Source organism: Perissodus microlepis, chromosome 17 (assembly GCF_051167445.1).
Source record: "Perissodus microlepis isolate ML-2025 ecotype Zambia chromosome 17, ASM5116744v1, whole genome shotgun sequence".
NCBI lineage: Eukaryota > Metazoa > Chordata > Actinopteri > Cichliformes > Cichlidae > Perissodus > Perissodus microlepis.
Genome location: NC_140477.1, coordinates 26724520 through 26748506, shown reverse-complemented (window position 1 = coordinate 26748506; position 23987 = coordinate 26724520). Strand labels below are relative to the sequence as shown.

At 40.8% G+C, this 23987-nt stretch overlaps 1 protein-coding gene across 1 annotated transcript in view; it reads left to right on the top strand.

Annotated features, from left to right (window-relative positions):
• gmds (GDP-mannose 4,6-dehydratase) overlaps positions 1-23987 on the top strand; it is a 179656-nt gene that overhangs the window by 14891 nt on the left and 140778 nt on the right. Inside the window, exons 3-4 of the mRNA XM_084910240.1 lie at positions 3969-4056; positions 4761-4870. Of these exons, the coding sequence (XP_084766366.1) occupies positions 3969-4056; positions 4761-4870 (198 nt within the window). The remainder of the gene's footprint in view (positions 1-3968; positions 4057-4760; positions 4871-23987) is intronic.

The following is a 23987-nucleotide window of genomic DNA, read 5'->3' as shown; positions in this document are numbered from 1 at the left end:
GTATCAAAAACTAGAGTAATATTACTTTTGTGGCCCAACAAGACAAGAAGAAGCACTGGAAGTTAAGAAACCGGTTGTATTGCTCCCTGGTCTCTTACTAAACTTCAGTTTTCTACTGGCAGTGTTTTGAGCTGTGCCCAAAGTGGGAAGAGGACGCTGGCTTATTGCAGATCTAGAAAAGGAGCTGGCTTATGCTGAGACTTTTCCATAGTGGCCAAACTAATACTGGTGTAATCAGAACAAAATCTTTGAGTCTTATGTAATCAGAAGTTTTTGGTTTCTCTATCCAGTCCATTGCCCAGAGACCTTGAAGCATATGTGAACTGTATTCAGGTAAAGAGTTTATGTGGAGAGCAAAGAGTGAAGGCGTATGCTGCATTTGTAATGTAGCTTGCCATCACCAGTGTGTGAATGTGTGTGAATGGGTGGATGACTGTGTATAGTGTAAAGCGCTTTGGGGTCCTTAGGACCAAGTAAAGCGCTATACAAATACAGGCCATTTACCATTTTATTTTAGTCGTGGCTACAGAAGGTCACACGTACGTTAACATACATGTTTCAGGAGTTTTCATTACATCTCCTGACAGTCGCAGCATGACTTCCCTTCCCCTCTGATGTGCAGGAGAAACACCTAGCTTTAGGGCTGTGCGATATGACCAAAATCTCATATCCCGATATAAGACATCTATCGTCCGATAACGATATAAATCACAAAAAATTAACATTTTCTGTAAATTCTGTGAATCTCGGGCAGCTCGACTCGCGTGGAGTGTTTCCACCGCAGGAGAAATGCCAGCACAGGCATCCAGTATCCGTAGGTTCAGGTGGTGCACATCTCGTATCTTCACACCATAGACAATTGCCTTCAGATGACCCCAAAGATAAAAGTCTAAGGGGGTCAGATCGGGAGACCTTGGGGACCATTCAACTGGCCCACGACGACCAATCCACTTTCCAGGAAACTGTTCATCTAGGAATGCTCAGACCTGGCACCCATAATGTGGTGGTGCACCATCTTGCTGGAAAAACTCAGGGAACGTGCCAGCTTCAGTGCATAAAGAGGGAAACACATCATCATGTAGCAATTTCAAATATCCAGTGGCGTTGAGGTTTGCATTGATGAAGAATGGACCCACTATCGTTGTACCACATATACCCCACCAAACCATCACTTTTGTTGTTCCAACAGTCTTGGAGGGATCCATCCAATGTGGGTTAGTGTCAGACCAATAGCGGTGGTTTTGTTTGTTAACTTCACCGTTCACATAAAAGTTTGCCTCATCACTGAACAAAATCTTCTGTGTGAACTGAGGGTCCTGTTCCAATTTTTGTTTTGCCCATTCTGCAAATTCTGTGCGCCGATCTGGGTCATCCTCGTTGAGATGCTGCAGTAGCTGGAGTTTGTAAGGGTGCCATTTGTGAGTAGCTAATATCCGCTGAAGGGATGTCTAACTAATGCCACTCTCCAGTGACGTGCGGCGAGTGCTACGCTGTGGGCTCTTGCCTAGGACAGCCACTGATGTTTCTTCATTAGTGACAGTTTTCTTGCGTCCACATTTTGGCAAATCCAACACTGAACCAGTTTCACGAAACTTAGCAAGCAGTTTGCTAACTGTAGCATGGGAGATGGGTGGTCTCATAGGGTGTCTTGCATTGAAATCTGCTGCAATGACCCGGTTACTGAGTTCACCAGATATCAACACAATCTGCTCCTCACGTGTTAACCTCTTCGACATGTCAATGGCTGTGAACAAAGAGAAACTTGTAAATAACTCATGAAAGAATAAAGTTACGTTGAAACCAAGCACACCATTGTTTTTCTTGTGACATTACCAATAGGTTTGATGTGTCACATGGCCCTCTTCCTATTGAAAAAAACAAAAGTTGTATCCAAGATGGCCGACTTCTAAATGGCCACCATGGTCACCACCCATCTTGAGGAGTTATATAAATGGCCCACCCTGTATATATTTTTAGACATAAGTTGTAACGGCCGCCTTTTCTTTGTGAGTATTTCTTACACGGCGTGCTGCGGGGAAAAGCCTGTTCTAACGTTTGAGTCTAAGGTTTATTTTTTAGCACCTGGCGGCTCTTTTTTGCTTCTCATCCGTCAAAACTCTGCATACTCTTTCACGTGATTCAGTTTATTTTGAAAAGTCTCAACAGGATCTTGAGCTTTATTGTGAAAGGTTTATGTGGGAAAATAAACAAGCGGACACGCGACAGTTTTACCGTCGTTGTTGCTAACGACAACGCATAAAAACAGGCGCTTGTCCGTCCGTAGTGTGGATATATTAAATATAAGAGAAAGAGAGAACTTTAGGAAATTAATAAAGCCACTACAGTGACCATCAAAACCAATGACTGTAGAAAACAGTCATTGATCAAAACGATGAAAAAATATTGCCGTAAACAGTTTATTTTTTGCGACAACACGAAACAAACGATAGAGGTTTTTATATCGTCATCCGATATATATCGTTATATCGAACAGCCCTACCTAGCTTCATCTAAGGCTCCCTGGTCAGCTCTGCCATCTGCTGCTTGCCTCACAGACATTAGACAGGAAAAGTAGACACAGGCTCCAGGTTGGGGATGCTGATGTGGAAGGGTTGGAGGTGCTGTGAGGAGTGGCATTAAAGGGGAGTGCACAGGCAGGCAGGAAGTGCACAGTGAATAAAGGAAGTGAGGTCAGGGAACAGCGTCCCACTAATGGACTCCCCTTGGATCAGGTCCTGTTATCTTCCCTGAGCAGACCTTCCTCATGCATTCCCTCTAAGAATGTGCGAAAAAACAAAAAAAAATGTTGAGGTGGAGCCATTAAACATAATGCTATTATATCAATGTATGCAGTGAAACAGATTGTGGCAGTTCCAGTGATCTGTCAAAGATAAGAGCCAGTTTCCTTATTATTAGGCTTTGACTACTGGAACTAGAGAAGTAGCTGGGAAACGTTAAAAAACTTTTACGGCAAATTGTAAATTACAGGCAAGTCCAGTCTGTTTTGACTCTTTGTACCAGCGGGCATCCAGCAAAGATTCCACCGACAGGTCAGTGTTTAGTTCTAACAAATGTAAGAAGAAACCAAAGGCAACAGCAAGTCACACAGAAATCTGCAAAAATCTGTGATGCTTAGTGGAGGGGCCATCGCAATTTGTAAGGGTGTGGATGCCTTTGGGTCACTGAGAGATTAAAGACATGAAAATGATATCCAGGCATTTTTACTGAAGAACTTCATGGCAGCAGTGAGTCAGGTGAAATTTAGGACTGATGCGGGAAGACAATGACTCAGCGCACACACGGACAGAATAACTGAAAATGAAAATCCCAGAAATACAAATGAACTGAATCTCTTTTGTTTGTAGAAGGAATGTACCAAAATTCCTCCTCATTGTTTTGGAAGTCTCACAAGCAGCTAGAGGAAGTGTCTGATGGAGGTCGCTGCAGCTAAAGGAAATTCTAAAAACTCCTAAATTTAACTCTTTCCCGAATAGAGACGATATTTGATGACCTCCCCAGTACCCTTAATGAGTTTTGACACCTCAGTGTATATAATTAAAGATGTAGTTTGACTATATAGGCAGAGTTCACCTCTTGCCGACTTCTGCTGAACACACAGTCGTTTTACTGTAAGAGCCTCTTTTTTTTCCAGCTGTGTAATTACTCATTGAAAACTAAATAAAATAATAATACAAATAATTCTTTTAGTGTGTTATTAGTTTAGTACGATTTGTTTGCCTTAATTAAAACTTGAATAGAGTAATCGTTGTAAGCAAACCTTTTTTAAACTGCAGCATGCCTCAGAATATGTTTAGTCTGTATTTACCCATGTTGAAATCGTAATAACAATGACAAATTAACTGACATGAATGGTGTAAATTGTAGTTTAATTTTTTTGTGTGTGTTATGTTTTAAGATACTAGATTTTTTTTTAAATTTAACAATTCTTCTTCCCCCTTTTCTCTCAGGTTCATGGTATTTTGCGGCGTTCCAGCTCCTTCAACACAGGTCGCATTGAGCATCTTTACCAAAATCCACAGACGCATACCGAGGGCAGTAAGTATCTCATTTATTTACGGAGGAAAAAAGAGTAACCAAATTAAAATATCAGCTGATATTTTCTATTATCCAATCTGTCAGTACTGCCATTTATAGCAGCTGATGCATTTAAAAGGTAAAGAAGAGAGGGGAGAAACACCCTTTCATGTTATGTGTGATGATGTTGCACAGTTTGTCCACCGGAAGGCAATCTGCAACTTACCTGTTGGAGACACACATGTTTGGAAAGCCACAAACACAACTAGAGAGCATAAAGAAGTAAATAAATGTATAAAAAATGTCAGTGAAATCTGTTTATGATTTGTGTGTCTGAAAGGAGAAAAAAATAATGGCAGATATATTGGAATTTTGACTTTTAAAATTCAATTTTATGTATATAGCGCCAAATTACAACTCTCCCCAAGGTGCTTTTTATTAAGCAAGTGCTTGACAGTGGGGACAGCGGGAAGGAGAAACTCCCTTTTAACATCTGGCAGAACCAGGCTCAGGGAGCGACAGCCATCTGCTGTGACCGGTTGAGGATGAGGGGAAGGAGAAACACAATATTTTTTTTTTTGGTGGTCTTGATCCTGATATTAGGACTTAGACTTCCATTGGTCATCAGGAGTGAATACATGAAGGAGCAACAAGTGTGATTTTTTTTTTTTTTTCTTTTGGTGTTGAGATAAGAAAATGTGTTTTGCTGTCCCACTCTCTGTCAGACTTGAAGTTGCATTATGGTGACCTGACTGACAGCACATGTCTGGTGAAGATCATAAGCCAGGTGAAGCCTACAGAGATCTACAACCTGGGTGCTCAGAGTCACGTCAAGGTAGTGTGATCCCAAAGCCACAACACTCGTGGTTCTTTAGTTTGTGCAGTGTACTTTCAAATCAAAGCTCTGTCCCAAATCCCATATTAACACGCTACAGTATTTGAAAAGCTACTTTCAGCTGTTCCTTTGTCACTGTGGATCACTGCTGTATGTTTTAAATTGCTTATACAACCCCAAAGAGGATTTGTGACTCGGACTGGAATTGAATCAGTAACCTTTCGCTTACCAAGCAAATGTGTAAAAAAACGACACTGTGGAGCCACACAGTAATGCTGCATACCACATCATTTGTATTTAATACGGCAAAATGATAAGTAAGCGTTAGTAGCGTGTTACCCAGTGGTACTAAATGTGTGTACTATGTCTGAGGGAGCACTGCATCTTGTAAGCAGTGGCTACATATTTCTACCAAAGTGCAATGCAGTGGTGTCACAAATGAGACATTACTGGACTAGATCTTACTTCAAAAACCAAAATGAAATATTCAAATCTATAGTTTCATTTTATAACTATGTCATTTTTAACATGTTAGTCTCTAGTAGTGTCATCTCAAACAAGATTGTTTCCTTGGTAACACACAATCTCAGGAAGTCTTCAAAGATACCTAGTTCTTTTTTTATTTACACAAAAGTATCCTGAACAAAGGGAACTATAGTGAGTAGGTAGTACACAGTTGTGGGATTTTGGATGGAGTAAGAGTGCTTTTCCTATAAACATTCTTAATCGTCTTCCCATTCCCTGGAACCACTGCTCATGGATTTGCTTTAAAGAAGGATATAGGAAAAAAAAAACCTGATAAAGAGACTTGATAACAATGAATTTGCACTCCAGCAGCACTCTAATGATGGTGAACCTTCAAACCATGACGTTAGACCAGATAAATGGTAAATATTTGTATAGCGCTTTACTTGGTCCTAAGGACCCCAAAGCACTTTACACTATACACAATCATCCACCCATTCACACACACATTCACACACTGGTGATAGCAAGCTACAGTGTAGCCACAGCCACCCTGGGGCGCACTGACAGAGGCGAGGCTGCCGGACACTGGCGCCACCGGGCCCTCTGACCACCACCAGTAGGCAACAGGTGAAGTGTCTTGCCCAAGGACACAACGACCGAGACTGTCGAAGCCGGGGCTCGAACCGGCAACCTTCCGATTACAAGACGAACGCCCAACTCTTGAGCCACGATCGCCCTAAGATAAGTATGAATAAAGTTAGTTACAAAGTAGATTTGGTTTCTCTTTTGTGGCAATATAATAAAAGTATTCCAGTGAAATCTGACAATGTTAGCCTCTGGATTCTGGTTTCATTGGTCTGTAATCCTAAATAAAGTACAGATGCTTTATCATATGAAAAGAGTTTTGAGTTATAAATATCACCAATATAATGGGTTACTGACAACTTTCAAGACATTTGGCTTAGTCTGCGTAGTCTTGCTGACACTGATAAATGAATATCAGTGACGATACAGTCGACCCCTACATATTCCCGGTTCAGTATTTGCGGATCTTTCTGTGGAAACTAACTCCAAATTATTCATGGAAAATGTGCTTATTCATGGATTTTTTTTCGGTAGAGCATATCCAAAATATTTGCTAATTATTTTCACTTTTGTGACTAATTTTATTAATTTTCAAATATTAATATTAATGTAAAAACAGAAAAATTGCAATAAAAAGTCTTTTTTTTTTTTTTTTTTTTCTTAAATAATGTTCACCAAACAATGCGCAAATTCCAAACACAAAGCTCCTGGGAAAATTCAAATAGGCAGTAAGCGTTTTAGAGGTAGTCTCAAGTATTGGCAGATTTCAGCTATTCCTGGGGGGGGGTTGTGGTCCATAACCCCCACAAATACTGGGTGTCGACTGTATTCTTCTGCCTCTAGGATTTTCCCTCTAATTATAAATCTTATTTAATTTCATTAAAAGAGCTGAATGGGATGGGTATGTTTAAAACTACAATAAAAATCCAATACTTGGCAATAAAACAGCCTATTTATTTGCCTGCAAACAAAAATCTGTTTGGATACTGGAGTTAAGTTCATGCTTTTAGCTCCTCACCAACCTGTTAGAAAAATACTTTGCTACTAGGAGGTCAACTTTCTCTGCCAGCAAGTTTCTAATTATGTCTGCTTGATGAAAGGCAGTTTGTTCCTAATCAGAGCTTGTCTGCAAAAAATGGTTTCATCCTTACAAGTAATCTTTTTAACACTAAATCTTAGACAAGCGCCGCTCACTAGTGACATTTTCAGGTTGATGTTTTCATGACATGGATAGATCAACAAGCTACCCAAACTCTCAGCTCATGTTTTGTCTGTCACCTCCTTGGATTTTTTCCTACCAATAAATGGGTAATGACTTATCATGTTCTTTGTCTGTTTGTATTTTTCAAGACAGTTTTAAATTCAGTTCTTCTGCAAATAGTTACTGTGTCTGCATATGGTCAGGAGTGACTGCTGCTGGAAACAGTTAACAGCAGATGATGTTAAAAAGAGACTTAGTTCTGGGAAGTGAGCTGTTCATTTGCTGGAGCTGGTGGGACAGGAAGTAATGTTTTCTTGGATGGGTCAGTCTGTGCCACAATGTCCCTTTTGTCTCGGAGCTCCACGGTGATCCCAGGAGATCTCACCCCCACCCCCATCCCCCTCTGCCCTTCCACATTGGGATCTGACACACAGTCTCCAGGCAGGACTGATCCTCCTTCATCATCATGGTTTTGATGGGATATAGAGCCAAGAGCTTAGTCAGATCACAGATAGCCGGCAATAACCAATGTCTCATGTGACTGCGTGGGAGATTACGTTTCAGTTATTGCAATCCGCCCTCTGTTCAACTTATTTTGAATGCAGTCCTTGAATTTCTTATTAAAGCTGAAAGAGTCCAGTCAGACGGCAGATCTCTTGGGTGTATGATTATATTTGTTTTTCTGATTTTCACTATGATGGTTTCATTTTTTTTAAGTAAATAATGAAAAAACAATAATAAATAATGAAACTGGAGGTTAAAGCTTCTTTAATGATCGTTTGGCCACTTGTGGACAGAAGATGCTCAAAAACACAAATGTTTACCTTATAAAGTTGTGGTCAGTGGTCAACCCAGAGGAGAGTAGCATTATTGTTTGGGAGTTGTAAGTCTGGCCACTAAAATTAAAGTATAAAATTTACTCTTTTTTTGTTTTAGATCAAATTTAATTGCAAACAATCAACAAAAGATGTTTCAGCTGTTTGCTGTTTTTTGCTGATTCCAGCTTACTTCTAGTTCTGAGACAACGATAAAGTAAAACAGACTAATAAGCCGCATGGAACTGAGGAAATTCTTTGTAGGTTTGTAACTGTGTCTCATTTTATTATTAAAAATTTGTTGACTGGCCGAGACAACAGTTTCCTGACGTTCCGGTATTTGTACAAAGTAAGTGAGGCCTGAATGAATGACTGACACAAAGGAAAAGAAGAGAAGGGGAGAGTGAGAATGATGACTTGTCTATCCACATCCTTTGCAGTTAGAGGCTGTGACTGTCCTCCCATCGCCCACATGTTAGATCACCATAATGCCACACACATTTTCAGCAACAGAACATCCATGTATATGAATGGGGTGAGGGTCCGCTCTGTTTATTTATTTCCACACCAATAAAACCAGCCCGGGAACCTCCTCGACCACATGCTACACGCTCCCGACAGCTGAGCGTACTAGATTACTGGCAGTAGTGGTGTGGAGTCTGCCCTGCCACAGAGGAAAAGATCTCTCATACTGACCACTTACTCAGTGTGTCTCTCTTGCTTCCCACTAGCCCTTCTGCCTTCATGAGACTCATCCAGGCAGCTTAATTTGTAGTATGGGATGTGTGGGTGCTGGTTTCCGCTGCAGAGAGTCATCAGTGAGAACAGAGTCGAGGCTATTTTCTAATGCTGCAGGGGTGGAGGTGCACAGGGAAAAGTCAACCGGCACTGGAGGGCCTAAGGCAGCCAGCTGCAATATCAAAAGATCAGCATGCAAACAAAGCAGAAGGGACCTTCTTTGACTCTGACTGATCAGTTTGATCTTTGTGCTTAGGCTTCTTTCCTAAAGTAATATTTCAAATATGTTTTCACCGCCTGCAGGAAAGATGGCCAAAGAATTTGTAAAAAGAGCTTGTAAAAACAATATTCTTAGTGTCAGCCAGTGGTGGATTGTTTATTACACAACTCCACACTAATAAAATATCCTCTGGTTATGGAGCATTGCCAAGTAACATCTTCAAGCTGTATTTGATCCTCGAAGAGCAGAATTAGTAGAGTACCTTACTATTTGAAAAGGAATGGGAGATATGCATAGCTACACTCAAGTACAGCTGAATACATCAGTTCCTTCTGGAAATTGTGATTTCTACACAGTATTTGCCAACTCTAAATATTAACACCATAATCAAATTCAGAATCATGGTTATGAACCTCAGGGCCCAAGAGTTTATGTTGTCAACACAACTTTGGGTCTTTTTCGCCAACTGTGTTATCATTTAACAATGTTAATATTCTTGGTGTAAAAGTTTAATTTATAGAGTTGGCATGTTAGCATGTTAAACAGACTGTACATAAAAAAGAGGGGTAAAAACATAACCATGACAACCATGGTGGTGTCAATTGGTTTGTGAACTGTCATGTTAAAGCTTTAACATATTAGCTTTCCTCAGGTCTGACATGTTAAAACACCAAAGTCACAAATTGGAAAAAACTAAACTAACTAAACGAGACAGCGCTAAGCCAAGGGGACGTGCGTTCTAACAGGTAAAATTACGTTTTGCTTTTTGTTTGTTTGTTTGTATTTTTCCACACCCAGCAAAGTCTGGTGGATTTGAGGAAGCTGTGACGGTAGCTATAGTCCTTCACCAGAAAACGAGCTTTCTGATACCGACCTAAGTGCCCAAAACAAGTTAACCCAACTTGACTAAATTTTTATTTGGCTACAGCAAATTTGGCATCTAACACCATTCACATTCCATTTAGCTTCTGTGTTAGAACCATGCTATGGTTTCCTGCTTTGTACTTACCGCAGAAGAATTGAACAGTGAAGGGATGGGACTGTGGACTGCAGAGGACTGGGACATGATTGCCACGGTTCTAGAAGGATGCTAGTAGTAAGCAACTTCAGATTTTAATAGCTTTTAATAATAATAATAATAGATTGCATTTATATAGCGCTTTTCGAGACCCTCAAAGCGCTTTACAATTCCACTATTCATTCACTCTCACATTCACACACTGGTGGAGGCAAGCTACAGTTGTAGCCACAGCTGCCCTGGGGCAGACTGACAGAAGCGAGGCTGCCATATCGCGCCATCGGCCCCTCTGGCCATCACCAGTAGGCGGTAGGTGAAGTGTCTTGCCCAAGGACACAACGACCGAGACTGTCCAAGCCGGGGCTCGAACCGGCAACCTTCCGATTACAAGACGAACTGCCAACTCTTGAGCCACAATCGCTTTACTTTACACCTCAAAGTCGACACAAATCTCAATGACCCATGCCAGCTGTCACAGGTCAAGAGGCAGGCTAAACCCTGGACAGGTTCGCAGCCAGGGCCAGTGCAAACACAGACAGCCTTTCACACTTACATTCACACCTACAGCCAATTTAGAATCACCAGCTAACTTAACATGCATGTCTGTGGAATGTGGGAGGAAGCCAGAGTAGCTGAAGAGAAGCAACCATCACTCCATCTGTTTTCTTATTATTTATCCCACTAGGATCAAAGGTTGTTAGAATTTGGCAGGAGATGGAATATACCTTGGACAGGCTGCTGTCCAGTGTGATCAAACAAGATTTAGATACCAGAAAAACTGGACAAGTATATAAGAATAAAAACAAACAGTAGCCATGGTTGATGAATGATTCATCTTTGTGACAATAAGTACTGAAACATTTGTAGTACGGAAACATACTCGTGAAATATGCATTAACAACGAACTGAAATGGGGAAGTGCTCACACTAATCTGTTCTGCATCTGAGTAGTTCAGTATGATCCCATTGTGTTCTCCCACTGAAGCGCTTCACAGGAAGGGCACGAACAAAACCCCTTAACTCTGCTCTCTGTGCGAGGTTTCCCACCTGCAGCTGTCACAGCAGACACACAGGGAGATGGGCTGAATTATTAACACACCCCAGTCATGACAGGGGAAAATGACATGACGGGAAGGATGGGGGATGAAGAGAAGATGGAAAGAGTTTGGGGAGGTGAGAGAGTGTATACAGTGAAGCAGAAGGTTTTGTTTTTGACGGCTTTTGAAGACATAAGTGCAGATTGCGCTCTGGAGACAAACTTCCTCCATGTATATCCTTTATTATCCATATCTGAATTCCATCCTCAGAAAGAATTACCATCATCCCATTATCTTCTTACAGCTCACTCTATCTCTCCATTACCCTTTGGTCTCTCCCCCATCCGGGTTTGCAGAGGCTCCCACGCCAGAGACACACACAGGATTTAACACGCCTGTTTCCCCACAAAGCGCTGCACTGTTTGTTTGGTGTGTTGATGCGTTTATAGGCCTAAAGTGGCTATTGTGCAGCCTGCCAGCAGTTTACTCTCAGGCAGTAATACCACTACTTACTACAGTCTGTGGGCTTGTTATGCAATTTGTTTAACTGGTAAGTAATGTGATGCGGTTGTTTTGACTCCTTGTGTATCATCCAGCAGCGTTTGTGGGTAGTGGATGTTACATTGTTTGGAGCTACAATTTCCTGTGTTATTGGCCCTCTTGACTGTTGGGGATCGATGTTGTCCTCACGTGCCAATTCTGCTCCAAAAAAGCCTAACCTAGCTTTGCAGTGAAAGCCCTTCGTTTCCAAATTTGGTGGTGAGTTTTGTATTTTAGATGAACTGAAGCAATCATGCTCCTTTTGGGGTTGAAATTATTCATCTGAGGATAATAAAACTCTCTTTAAAAACCTATTAGATTGTCAACAATGCATTGTCATGAGGCTTAAAATTCATTAGAGGTTAATCTTTTTTTTTTTTTAACTAAACGACATCGGCAAATTCCAAGACTTTGCTGCTCCTTACAGCGACTAAACTGCTTATAAACAAGAAATTATTCTCATGCAGTTATGAACAGTTAGAATTACTCTACGAAATGTTAGTATTTTTTCTCGTGGTATTAAATTTAAAGTGGTCTTCTTCTACTTATTGTAGTTACTCCTCTTATTCTTCCTATTATTATTACCCGATAGCTAATTCCAAAACACAACTGTTCTTTAAGAACAGTTTGGTCGAACAGTGAGGACACACTGGGATTTATACAACTGAGCAAATAATACCCAGTGTTGCAAAAAGGTAAAACCATCTGTTTACATTTGTTTTGGAGAAACATGACTGTCATTTTGACTGCTTCTAAGGCAAAATGTGTATTTTAAGGGCACCTAATATGATACTTTTTCAGACCATATTTTTATTTTGGGAAGCAACTAACATATTGTTGAATTATCACAGTTCAAAATAATCCTTTTTTTTTTTTTTTTTTTTTGGCACTGGCTTTAAACCACCTTACTTCTGATTGGCTGCCCCTCAGAAATAAGGATGTTTTAAAGCAGGTGGGTGGAGCTTCTGTGCTTAGAGACAGAGCAGTAAGTCTAAGATGGACTATCCATCATATCATGCAGAACCTTTGTCTGTCACCCAGCATTTGGAGCATAATGAAGCCTGAACGTTTGACTCTTGTACGCTGCATTTCTACAAACCCTGTCGGCATGTTTAATATGAGCACTGACTGCTGTAACACAAGAGAGAATAAGTAAACTCGTAATTAGTTCACTTTACAACCCTTTATATTACAGAGTTTGCTGCTCGTTTGTAGGCTTTTCTATACATGAGCGTGAAACACAAGTTCTGCATCTGTTTAATGTCCCGAGTCCATACAAAGCATAGGAGAAAACAGTCATTCAGAGGACAGTGACTATCATTTCGTAAACTCTGTGAATGATGAGCGGTCTTGCCTTGGTAATAGCCCACTGGCTGTGTTTGCTCACTCTCTGATTGGTGTTTACATTAACACCGTCCAATCAGCCCTCAGTGGCACGCTTGCAGTGGTGTGTGTATCTCACTGGGATCAAGGCTCGCCTGGAACCAAATTAGCGCATTCCCCGCTGAAGTGTGTGTTTTCTGTCTCAAAGGACTCATTAGCTGCGTGTGTGCGGTTTGCGAGTATTTAAGGTGCCGTGCTTTCCATTGTTTTAAAATTGTGTTTCAGCATCAGAATACTGGCAGTTTTGGCCAAATGGAGATGGAGTGTAATCTCCGTGCCCACATTTTCTCATGCCCGCCACCTGTTGAATGAGGAAAAGCAGGACCGCGTTGCGTTGGTGGCCTGGTAGTCAGCGGTCAGAATAGCTCCCTGAACGGACCGATTCCTGTTTTGAAAGGTTAGGCCTTCATGCGAGGCAGGCTGCCTGGCCTAGATGGTTTTGAAAAGTGAACTTTAGCTTAAGAATAGATGCTTCTGTGCCAAGAGAAACAAGTCTGCACTTTCCTCGTTCAGAGTCAGGGAATGTTTTGTGGTTGTTCCTTGTGGGTCAGATTTGTTGCTCCACTCATGACTCAGGCCTTTTTTTTTTCTTTCTTTTTTTCTGTTTTCCAGCACAGTTGTAACACATGGAAACATGCATTTCGGGAAAAGATAGAAGGAAGGAGAGAGCAGGAAAGTGGGGAGGGAGGGGGCAGCTTTTTGAGGTTAGTTAAGAAGTAAAGTAAATACACCCAGTCAATAAATGGTATCATAAAGCTAAATATGATTTCATCTAAGTCTAATCTTAAATCAAGGCCCAAATATTTCACATCAACTGTGCAGTTCGTTCGACAAGCAGAAGCCAAAGTAAACTCTGGAGATGTAGTTTCTCGTGTGATTTATAGGTGGCAGTAGAGAGCTGCTGTGGACGATTCCCCTGGTAGTTTGTGTTAGGGTTGTAGCACATAAACAGAAGGTGTGCAGAAGTAAGCCACATTGTGCACCAGTGGGCTTCTGTATCCAAAGTAATCTCCAAAGTCATTTTTCACATTACAATTTTATTTATTTTTTTAATTTTTTAACAAGAAAACCCCATAATTAAATAATGGGGAAAAAAATAACAGAAATGATCCATTAATTTATTTATTCAGTGGGAATTTTTTAAAAGTCACAGTTTTCTAAGCTGGACTTTAATTTACATTGTTGTTGATAATTTGTTAATGAAATCAATGTGGGGAAAAACAGTTCTGTCCAGTATTATGTAATCATTTGGATAATTTGTCAGTTCAAATGAAACTAAATATATTTTTTATTTTATATTCATAAGACAAAACAAGCTGTTGAAAAATACTGAGGCTATTTTGGGTATTTTCCCACCAATTTCTAGAGTAATTGATAAGTTGATTGATCTAACACTGATAATTCAATAAGAACCTTCATTTTAATTTGTTACAATAAATACATTGAATAGAAAGATTTTATACTTAAGAGTAATCTAGTTTCTGAAGAATTGAGAAACAAAAACAAAAAACTGGTAATTAATGTTGATGTTTGGTCATTAGGTATTATTTTTATATGGGGAATTTGAAAAACTTGACTAAACCATAAAGAATAGGTCATTATAGCCACATAATAATGATGAACAATCTCCCTGGATCCACAATTCACAAAATGCACGCACATAAAAATTTTTTGACTGAGTTTTAAGTTTTAACACTACTCGAAGCTGTCATAGGACGTTGCCCCCTGCAGGTTCGTGTGGGTCATTACAGGTGTTCTACAGGTAAGCAAATTCGATAGCAAGTTTAGGCTTCTCTGGGTTTGTTGGTGTCCAATTTTCATTCAGATGAATCAAGAAAAAAAAGACACACCAATAAATCAAGTGAGGAAAAACAAAAGACAGGAAAGGGATCAAACCAGGTACAATGTTGACAATGGAGAAATGCTATTCTACATAACTGCCAGATTAAAGCTGTAATACTGTTTTCCTGAACAGCTCCATCATGCCTGGATATTCCTCCTCTAACATTCTTCCTTCCATTTTTAGTTCTTTGACGAGTGATTGACAATAGCCCGTAGCATGTTTGTTGTTACGATACGATGCGAATACCACAATGAACACACAAAGCAGGGCTCGTTTGTTTAATGAGTTTGGTGTAGTTGGTAAGAGAAGATGGCCGAGGAGAAAAGATGGTAACCAGGGATTACGCTAAATATTTATTAAACTCATCAATCTTCCTGTTGCTGTTGCTATGTCCTCCAGGGACACATTTGGCAGTAATGGCAGTAAGCTTCATAGCTTCATACTGGATATTCTGTAATGATTTATCTGAAGCTGTGCTGGTTATTTGTAGCAGCGAACAAAGAAGTCATACCTGAGAAGAGTGCTCATCTAATTCCAGGTAATCTGCTTTTGTGAGGATTTATTGCTGCACGAAAAGCTATTCTCTCTCCCCCCCCCCCCTCATAATTAGACCCAGCTTAGAGTTTGTGGTATGTAGCTTATTATTACAGCTATAAATAGCTTAATGCAAATCTAAATATTTACTCATATAGAAAGGGTAGGTTTGAACCAACAAGTCCTGTTTTGTGTGTTTGCTCTGTGCCTATTCTCCTGTATAATAAAGTTGTTATTTGATTAGTTAAGTAAACGATCAGTTCATCAGAGTCAGCAGATTTTAAAACGGAACAGCTCAAGAAATAAACAGATTGTTTTAATATTTCAGCTAATGCACAAGTTATTGTATGTTTGCTGAAAAAAAATGTGAAGAGTCTTTTACAATGCAGTCATAGAGAGCTAGTTAAGTTGGTAACTACAGTAGCCTCAGGGAGAATGCTGCTTCTCTTAAACCAGCGGTCCCCAAACTTTTTTGCGCCACGGACCGGTTTTTGCCCGACAATATTTTCATGGACCGGCCTTTAAGGTGTCGTGGATAAATACAACAAAATAAAACTAGTACCGGTACCGAAAAAAAGAAAATTTATTCATAACACACGTAAAAAGACCAAGGAAAACTGAGTAAACAATAAAAACGATAACAAAATAATGCTGAAAACCGATAAAAAACCCTGAAAACTATACATTTCACACCTGAGCCTCAACTCTCGCGGCCCGGTACCAAACGACTCACGGACCGGTACCGGTCCGAGGCCCGGGGTTTGGGGACCGCTGTCTTAAACTACCGCACATTTGGACAAAAAACTGAAAAAGTTATTAAACCATTAAGATAAAAATATTGAGAGCCTCCAAGTAGGGCTGTTCGATATAACGATATATATCGGATGACGATATAAAAACGTCTATCGTTTCATTTTACGCTATCGTTTGTTTCGTGGTGTCGCAAAATAAACTGTTTACAGCAATATTTTTTCATCGTTTTGATGGTCACTGTAGTGGCTATATTAATTTCCTAAAGTTCTCTCTTTCTCTTATATTTAATATAACCACACTACAGACAGACAAGCGCCTGTTTTTATGCGTTGTGGTTAGCAACAACGACGGTAACACCATCGTGTGTCCGCTTGTTTATGTTCAACATAAACCTTTCACAATAAAGCTCAAGATCCTATTGAGACTTTTCAAAATAAACTGAATCACGTGAAAGAGCAGATTATTTATGGATGAGAAGTAAAAAAGAGCCGCCAGGTGCTAAAAAATAAACCTTAGACTCAAACGTTAGAACAGGCTTTTCCCCGCAGCACGCCGTGTAATAAATACTCACAAAGAAAACGGCGGCCTTTACAACTTATGTCTAAAAATGTAAAGTTTCATGCATTGGTTAAAACACCAGACTCCAGCTACATGATGCGCAGCTGGAAACACTTCACGCAAGTCGAGCTGCCCGAGATTGACAGAATTTACAGAAAATGTTACATTTTTGTGATTTATATCGTTATCGGACGATAGAATTCTTATATCGGGATATGAGATTTTGGTCATATCGCACAGCCCTACCTCCAAGGCATTTTCTTTTCACATAAGACTAAAATGCCTTTATTCTCAAAATATGGTTATATTTGAACTAAAGGAGGTGGATGGCTAAATTTGAACTTCTACAGCGCTGGCAAAGCAAGTCACAAAAAAAAAAGAATAATATTTTTTGCCTATAATTATTGACACCACTCAGAATCATTGGTATATTAATTTTTTTCAGTAATGTAACACACCGTTGTTATATTTCTGTTGGAGACTGAAAAGTAAAGGATTTGTGTGAGAGTGTGTTTATTGGGATCATTGTTGGAGGGGCTTTGGGAAGGTTTGGGAACCACTGTGCGTTCCCACTCATTTCTCTTCAATCAATTTCAATATCAAACTTTTTTTACTGAATCAAATTACATACAACGAAAATAATACATGAAACAAACTCGATACAATAATAACTATTCTGTTCTATTAATGTGCTCTTTTAAAAACATTTATTCTAGAATGAACAAACAAACCAACAAAAAACTTTCATAGGCCAAAGGAGGTCATCATAGACCCTTTTTCACACCTGAAAACAGCTTATTTGGTTTACATTTGCATAAATGTCAGCACATTTGCATAAATGTCAGCACATTTGCGATAATCGTTACGAGTTCCTTTTTTTATATCTCTGCTATGCTTTGTCAGGATTTGGTTTGAGTATTAACTTTGTGGCTTCTTCTGGGGTTTCATGCTCCATGTGCAGCAATAATATCGAGGGCGCAGCACCCAGAAATAACATTTCTAATAATTTCCAGTTTAAGTTGCAGATAAGGTAGACTCGAATCACATGGAGCTGTTTGCTTTGTTTGGTTTAAGTTTGTATTGCCGTGTCTGTGATTTAAAAAAAACAAACAAAAAAACCACGTGTGAAACTAGTATAACAACTTGAGTCAAAGGAGCTTGCAAAGAAAAGCGTCTGGACTTCTTTAAGTTACTTGAAGACGTTTCACCTCTCATCCGAGAAGCTTCTTCAGTTCTAAGGTCAAATGGTGGAGAGTCCCAGATATAAACCTAGTGGGAGTATCCCCCCACAGAGGGACAAAAGGACCCCCTGATGATCCTCTAATCGCCTGAGCCAAGGTGTGAAACTGGGTGTGGGTCCCAATCAGCCAGAGTTTCGGGTGTGTTCATTGTGAAACCTGGCCCCACCTTATCATGCGAATTCCTGAGGTCAGATGGCCCAGGATGTGAGTGGGCGTTAAGGCGTCTGGGAAGGGATCTCAAAACTGGATTATAGATGGCAGAGAGTTGGTGTCGTAAACCCCCGCCTCTGTTCAAAGATGGTCGCTCACAGTGGACATAGATGGCTTCTTTCACTCCTCTTTCAAACCATCTGTCCTCTCTGTCCAAAATGTGAACATTGGCATCCTCGAAAGAGTGTCCTTTATCCTTAAGATGCAGATGGACTGCTGAGTCTTGTCCTGTGGAGGTGGCTCTTCTGTGTTGTGCCATGCGCTTGTGAAGTGGCTGTTTGGTCTCTCCAATGTAGAGGTCTGGGCATTCCTCGCTGCACTGTACAGCATACACCACATTGTTAAGTCTGTGTTTTGGCGTTTTGTCTTTCGGGTGAACCAGTTTTTGTCTGAGCGTGTTGCTGGGTCTGAAATGCACCGGGATGTCATGCTTGGAGAAAACTCTCCTAAGTTTTTCTGATACACTGGCTACATAGGGGATGACAATGTTGTTGCGTCTGTCCTTCTTATCCTCCCTCGCTGGTGTCTGGTCTTCTTTTCTGTGCCTCTTTGCTGACTTTAAGAACGCCCATTTAGGATAGCCACACGTTTTGAGTGCTTCCTTTACATGTGTGTGTTCCTTCTTTTTTCCTTCAGGCTTAGAGGGAACATGTTCTGCCCGGTGGTGTAGGGTCCTAATTACTCCAAGTTTGTGTTCCAAAGGGTGATGGGAGTCAAAGAGGAGGTACTGGTCCGTGTGTGTGGGCTTCCGGTAAACTTCGATGTTGAGTTTGCCGTTCTCTTCAATGTGCACAGCGCAGTCCAGGAAAGGCAAACAGTTGTCCTTTGTGTCTTCCCTGGTGAACTTGATGTTTTTATCCACAGCGTTAATGTGCGCAGTGAAGGATTCCACTTCTTGTGTCTTGATTTTGACCCAGGTGTCATCCACATATCTGTACCAGTGGCTGGGTACTCTTCCTTTGAAAGAGCCAAGAGCCTTCCTTTCCACTTCCTCCATGTAAAGGTTGGCTACAATAGGTGACACGGGGGAGCCCATGGCACAGCCATGTTTTTGTCTGTAAAAGCCTTCGTTGTATTTGAAATATGTAGTGGTGAGGCAGAGGTCTAACAGTGTGCAAATCTGATCGGGTGTGAAGTTGGTCCTGTCCTCCAAGGAGCTGTCTTCTTGTAGTCGTTTTCTGACAGTCTCCACGGCCTCCGTGGTGGGTATGCAAGTGAAGAGAGAGACTACATCAAAGGACACCATGGTTTCATCTGGATCCAGGGTAAGTTTCTGGACCTTGTCAGTGAAGTCGGTGGAGTTCTTGATGTGGTGTGGGGTGTTCCCCACAAGAGGAGCAAAGATGGTAGCAAGGTGTTTAGCAATGTTATAAGTGGCTGAGTTTATGCTACTGACTATGGGTCTGAGTGGGACAGCTTCCTTGTGGATTTTAGGAAGTCCGTAGATGCAGGGTATGGCATCCCCTGGGTAAAGGCGGTGATATGTAAGGCGGTCAATAATTTTGTCCTTTTCAAAGTCTTGAAGGCAAGCTATAACTTTCTTTTTGTAGCTGCTTGTGGGGTCTCGCTTTAAGGCTTCGTAGGTATTGTTGTCACTGAGGAGAGTAGTGATCTTTGTATGGTAATCTGTAGTGTTTAGGACCACGGTGCATCTTCCCTTATCAGCTGGTAAAACAGTGATGTTGTGGTCTTTGCTCAGGGAAGCGACGGCCTTCTTTTCCTGTATTGTGAGGTTGGATGGAGGGACTTTGGCACTGGAGAGCGTGGCTGAGACTTTCATCCTGATTTGCTCTGCTTCTGTCTGTGATAATTTATTAATCCGTATGGCAGATTCTTTGGCTGTGATGAGGTCCACTATGGGCAACTGTTGTGGAGAAATGGCAAAATTGAGTCCTTTGGCTAATACTCTCTTTTCAGGTTCAGTGAGAATCCTGTCTGAAAAGTTCTTTACCCATTTCTCCTGACTGACTTCAGGTGTGTTTTCTTCTCTGGGTTGTGTAGGTTCAGGATGAGGAGTGTGTGTTTTTGAAAGCAAGGTGTGAAATTTCCTGCGTTGTCTTTCTTTTCCTTTAGAGTGTTGGGCCCGCTGAGCCTTGTCCACAAACTTGTAAACCTCTTCTAAGATTGGAGAGGGTAGAAGGATTTCCAGTTCCTGCAGGGTCTGGCTGATCTTGATCTGGAGGGCATCTATGGTGAAATATAACAACTTGAGTTTACACAAAGAGCGCAGAGACACAAAGAGCGCAGTTGACAGAGAGATTTGGTTTTATTGGTATCTTTCTGTAGTGTGCATACATAGTGGTAGAATTATAGTGTGTGTACAAAGGGATTTCAATGAACAGACTCACTGACTCGAAGCAGTAAGGCTTAGCAAAGGGGAAAAAAGTCTGTTTCAGCTTGTTTGTTTCAAAAGCAGCTGTCAAACAGCAGCTAGACTTTATTATTTTTTCATTATGAAAATTAGTCTTAATATCTTCTTCTGTCATCAGTGCAGCCTCGTAATTACACTATATCCCCAAACACCCACACTGGCTGTGACACACAGTGAGAAGATGCAGCTCGCTCAATCCTTCCATAAGTGACATAAGCTCATTACTCACAGTAAACATTGTTGCTAATCTGTGAACACAAGTCCCGACTGCTGCTGCCCACTCTGTGCTGCATGATCACACCCTAATAGATATAACACACGCACACACACAAAAACACACACTTCCTCTGCTAATTGCATGTTTGTGTAATTCTGCCGTGTGTTTGGAGTTTCTCTTCCCAGCGTGTCCTGCAATTGTAATTGTGCCACTGCAGACTGTACAGAAGCTGATGTTTCAAGTACTTCTAGGGATAAAAGGCAGGCGCTCCTAGAAGAAGAAGAAGAAAAAAAAATGGCGGCGTAATTGCTGTATCATAACCTGTAAATTTGTTTTTTAAGAGTGTCATGATCTGTAATTGTTCCAAAAGACACTGTTCCCTTTATTAGTTTTGTCTAAGAATGTGTTTGGGTGTTCTCTATGGTTCCCCGTGTACAAATATGTGTCTGTTGTGCAATTTGAGGATTTCAATGTATTTACAAAAGCCCGCTGTAATGAGCTATGATCTCACATGTTTGGATCACACTGTGGACCGTGGAACAAAAACAAGAAGAGGAGAGGCAGGGTTTGAAATGAGTGCAGATGTAATAAGTAGGCGAGAAGTTACAACATTAGATGTTAATCTATATGAGTATAATTGTTTTACTCTCTTGTTGACGTGCTGAAAGTCTTATTGTACAGCATGATTTTTTTTTTTTACATTTCAGTACCTGTGTTGTGTGTTGGGTGCTTGTCTTTGCCTGCGTGTTTTAATTGAAGCTTTAAATCACACTGTCAAACCTTAATGAAGGGTTGGGCTTCTCTTAACGTGTTCCCATCAACTAAACAAACAGGCCTTTATTCTCAGAGAGAGTAAAATGTTCAAGCGCAGTAAACAGTCACTCAGCAGACAATAACAGATGTATAAGCTTTGAGAGATGAACAAAATCTTTTGTTTGTTTTTCACGTGCCATTCTTTAGTGAGTTACAGTAACTTTCTGGGACATTAGGAAATTCTTTTAATACTTGTCAAGTTTTAGAGGTTAACAGCTTGTAAGCTAGCAAACTGTCAAACAGGCACATCGTGAGAAGGTTGTGGCTTCAGGAGGTAGAGCAGCCACCTGCTGATCGGGAGGTCGGTTCGATTCCTGGCTTCTTCAGTCTGCATACCAAAGTGTCCTGGGGACCTGATGCATGCATCAGAGTGTAAATTTTAGAAAGAAAGCACTTTAGACAGAAAAGAGTGCTTATGTGTGATTGAGACATGTTGTGTTACTCAAGTAGAAAAGGGCCGTCAAAAAACCAGTCCATTCTTCAGTTGAAAGGTGAGAGGATTAAAGTGCAATGCTTCGATTAATATAACTGCGCGTACAAATTCAATCAAACTGATCAGACTTGAGATGCTATAGTGCTATATATGCTGTATTGCTACAGTTTTGCTTTTTAGTAGTTTTTCTGCATATGTGGCGAAGCTTTGACATGATGGCTTCCTAGCAGGTGTGAAGCAGCTTTACCTGAGTATTCATGTAAAAAATAAATTGGAACTACATCAGAATGATGGTGTATTTAAACAAAAAAGAGCCAGACCAACAGGCTGTGTTTATCTTTACAGCAAATTTCGATGCAGTTTTAGTCTAAATTTAGGCATCTAAAATCTTTTTAGTCATAAAATGGGGCGATCGTGGCTCAAGAGTTGGGAGTTTGCCTTGTAATCGGAAACCGAAAATCGGAAACCGGTTCGAGCCCCGGCTTGCACAGTCTCGGTCGTTGTGTCCTTGAGCAAGACACTTCACCCGTTGCCTACTGGTGGTGGTCAGAGGGCCCGGTGGCGCCAGTGTTCGGCAGCCTCGCCTCTGTCAGTGCGCCCCAGGGTGGCTGTGGCTACAATGTATCTTGCATTCACCAGTGTGTGAATGTGTGTGTGAATGGGTGGATGACTGGTTGTGTGAAGCGCTTTGGGGTCCTTAGGGACTAGTAAAGCGCTATACAAATACAGGCCATTTTAAATTATAACACATTAAATACGTTTGGAAGATTACTTCCAAACTAGTCTGGCCTTTCTATACAAATTAGTTCTGATTGGGTCCCAGATTATTGTCTTCTCATTTTTAGTTATTGGCTCAGGACACTGTAGTTCTTCCACACCACAGTGAGGATATATCTCGATGGGTCTGGCTTTGTTTTGGGGGATTGTCCTGTTATAATATAAGGGCCTGCACTAAACTGTTGCCAATAAAATTACGTCCAAGTATTAAATTCACAAATACTGTGTGTGAATCCTGAGCTGAGTGTATGACCACACACACGGCCCATCGACTGGTACATTCTGTCGAGCACTTTGGTGCTGCCAGACATGTGAGTGGCAAATAGAAAAAAGATCATTAATCAAACTATCAGCCCCGGTTCATTGTTTCCCCCGGCCTTACTGTTTGCTTTTAGCTTTTTCCGTCTTTGACACAGTGGAAAATGTAGAAAAGTGTCTCTGAATCTTAAAGGTATATGGGAAGGAAAGCAAAATGGGTTATTTTCACACACTCTGAACAATGTTATAGACGTAAATACGCTTCAGAAGTTGCCCGTAAATGCTTCAGTGTCTCGTTTCAATCCATTTAGCCTGTTGAATCATGGTCTCACACACACTTGAGCGTCTATTCAGAGTTACTTGCCCTCACAAAAGGAAAGAGATGTGAGAAATTAGTTAACGTCACTGCCTCCTTTTGTCATCCAGTGTTCCTAAGAAGCTCATTCCTTGCTCCTTGCCTTCAGGCTGCTGTAGGATAAGATCAAGATTACTCTCCTTTATAATCATCATTAGTGCTGGTAAATGTCTGACAGTGTGAGAATCTGGTATCACGGCGTGATAAATGTTCTTTATGATTGCTGATTGTCACTGAATAGAATCGCGTTTGGTTTTTCCACAACGCCATCAATCAGGCGCGCTGGCGTCCGACGGGGCAGGTTAGGCCGACGGACAGATGGGGTGACGTAGATGTGTTCTGGGGTAACTGTTGACTTGTTACTTCTCAGCCTCCCCGAGCTCGTCTCCCGGAGCGCAGAGAGGGTTCTGTAATTGTTTTTGTTTCAGTCCAAGCTGGTTTCATCATTATCACATAAATCAGCTAACGGTGGTGTAATCATTTATCATAAAGAGAAACTACACTGAGGTTATCTGTTGGGCTCCAGCCAACGCTCATTTTAAAATTAATTATTCTCTTGAATGTTTTTATCTGAACCAGCGCAAAACTTGGATTTTAGTGTTTATATGTTCTGATAGTGGGAAAAAAATCTAAATAAATCCTATGTTAAATTAATATAAGGATACGTTTTGCTGCTCTTGAATTGTTACCAAGACATAGTCGTCAGGATCCATGCCTGTGAGCTGATGATACATCTGTGACCGATGAAT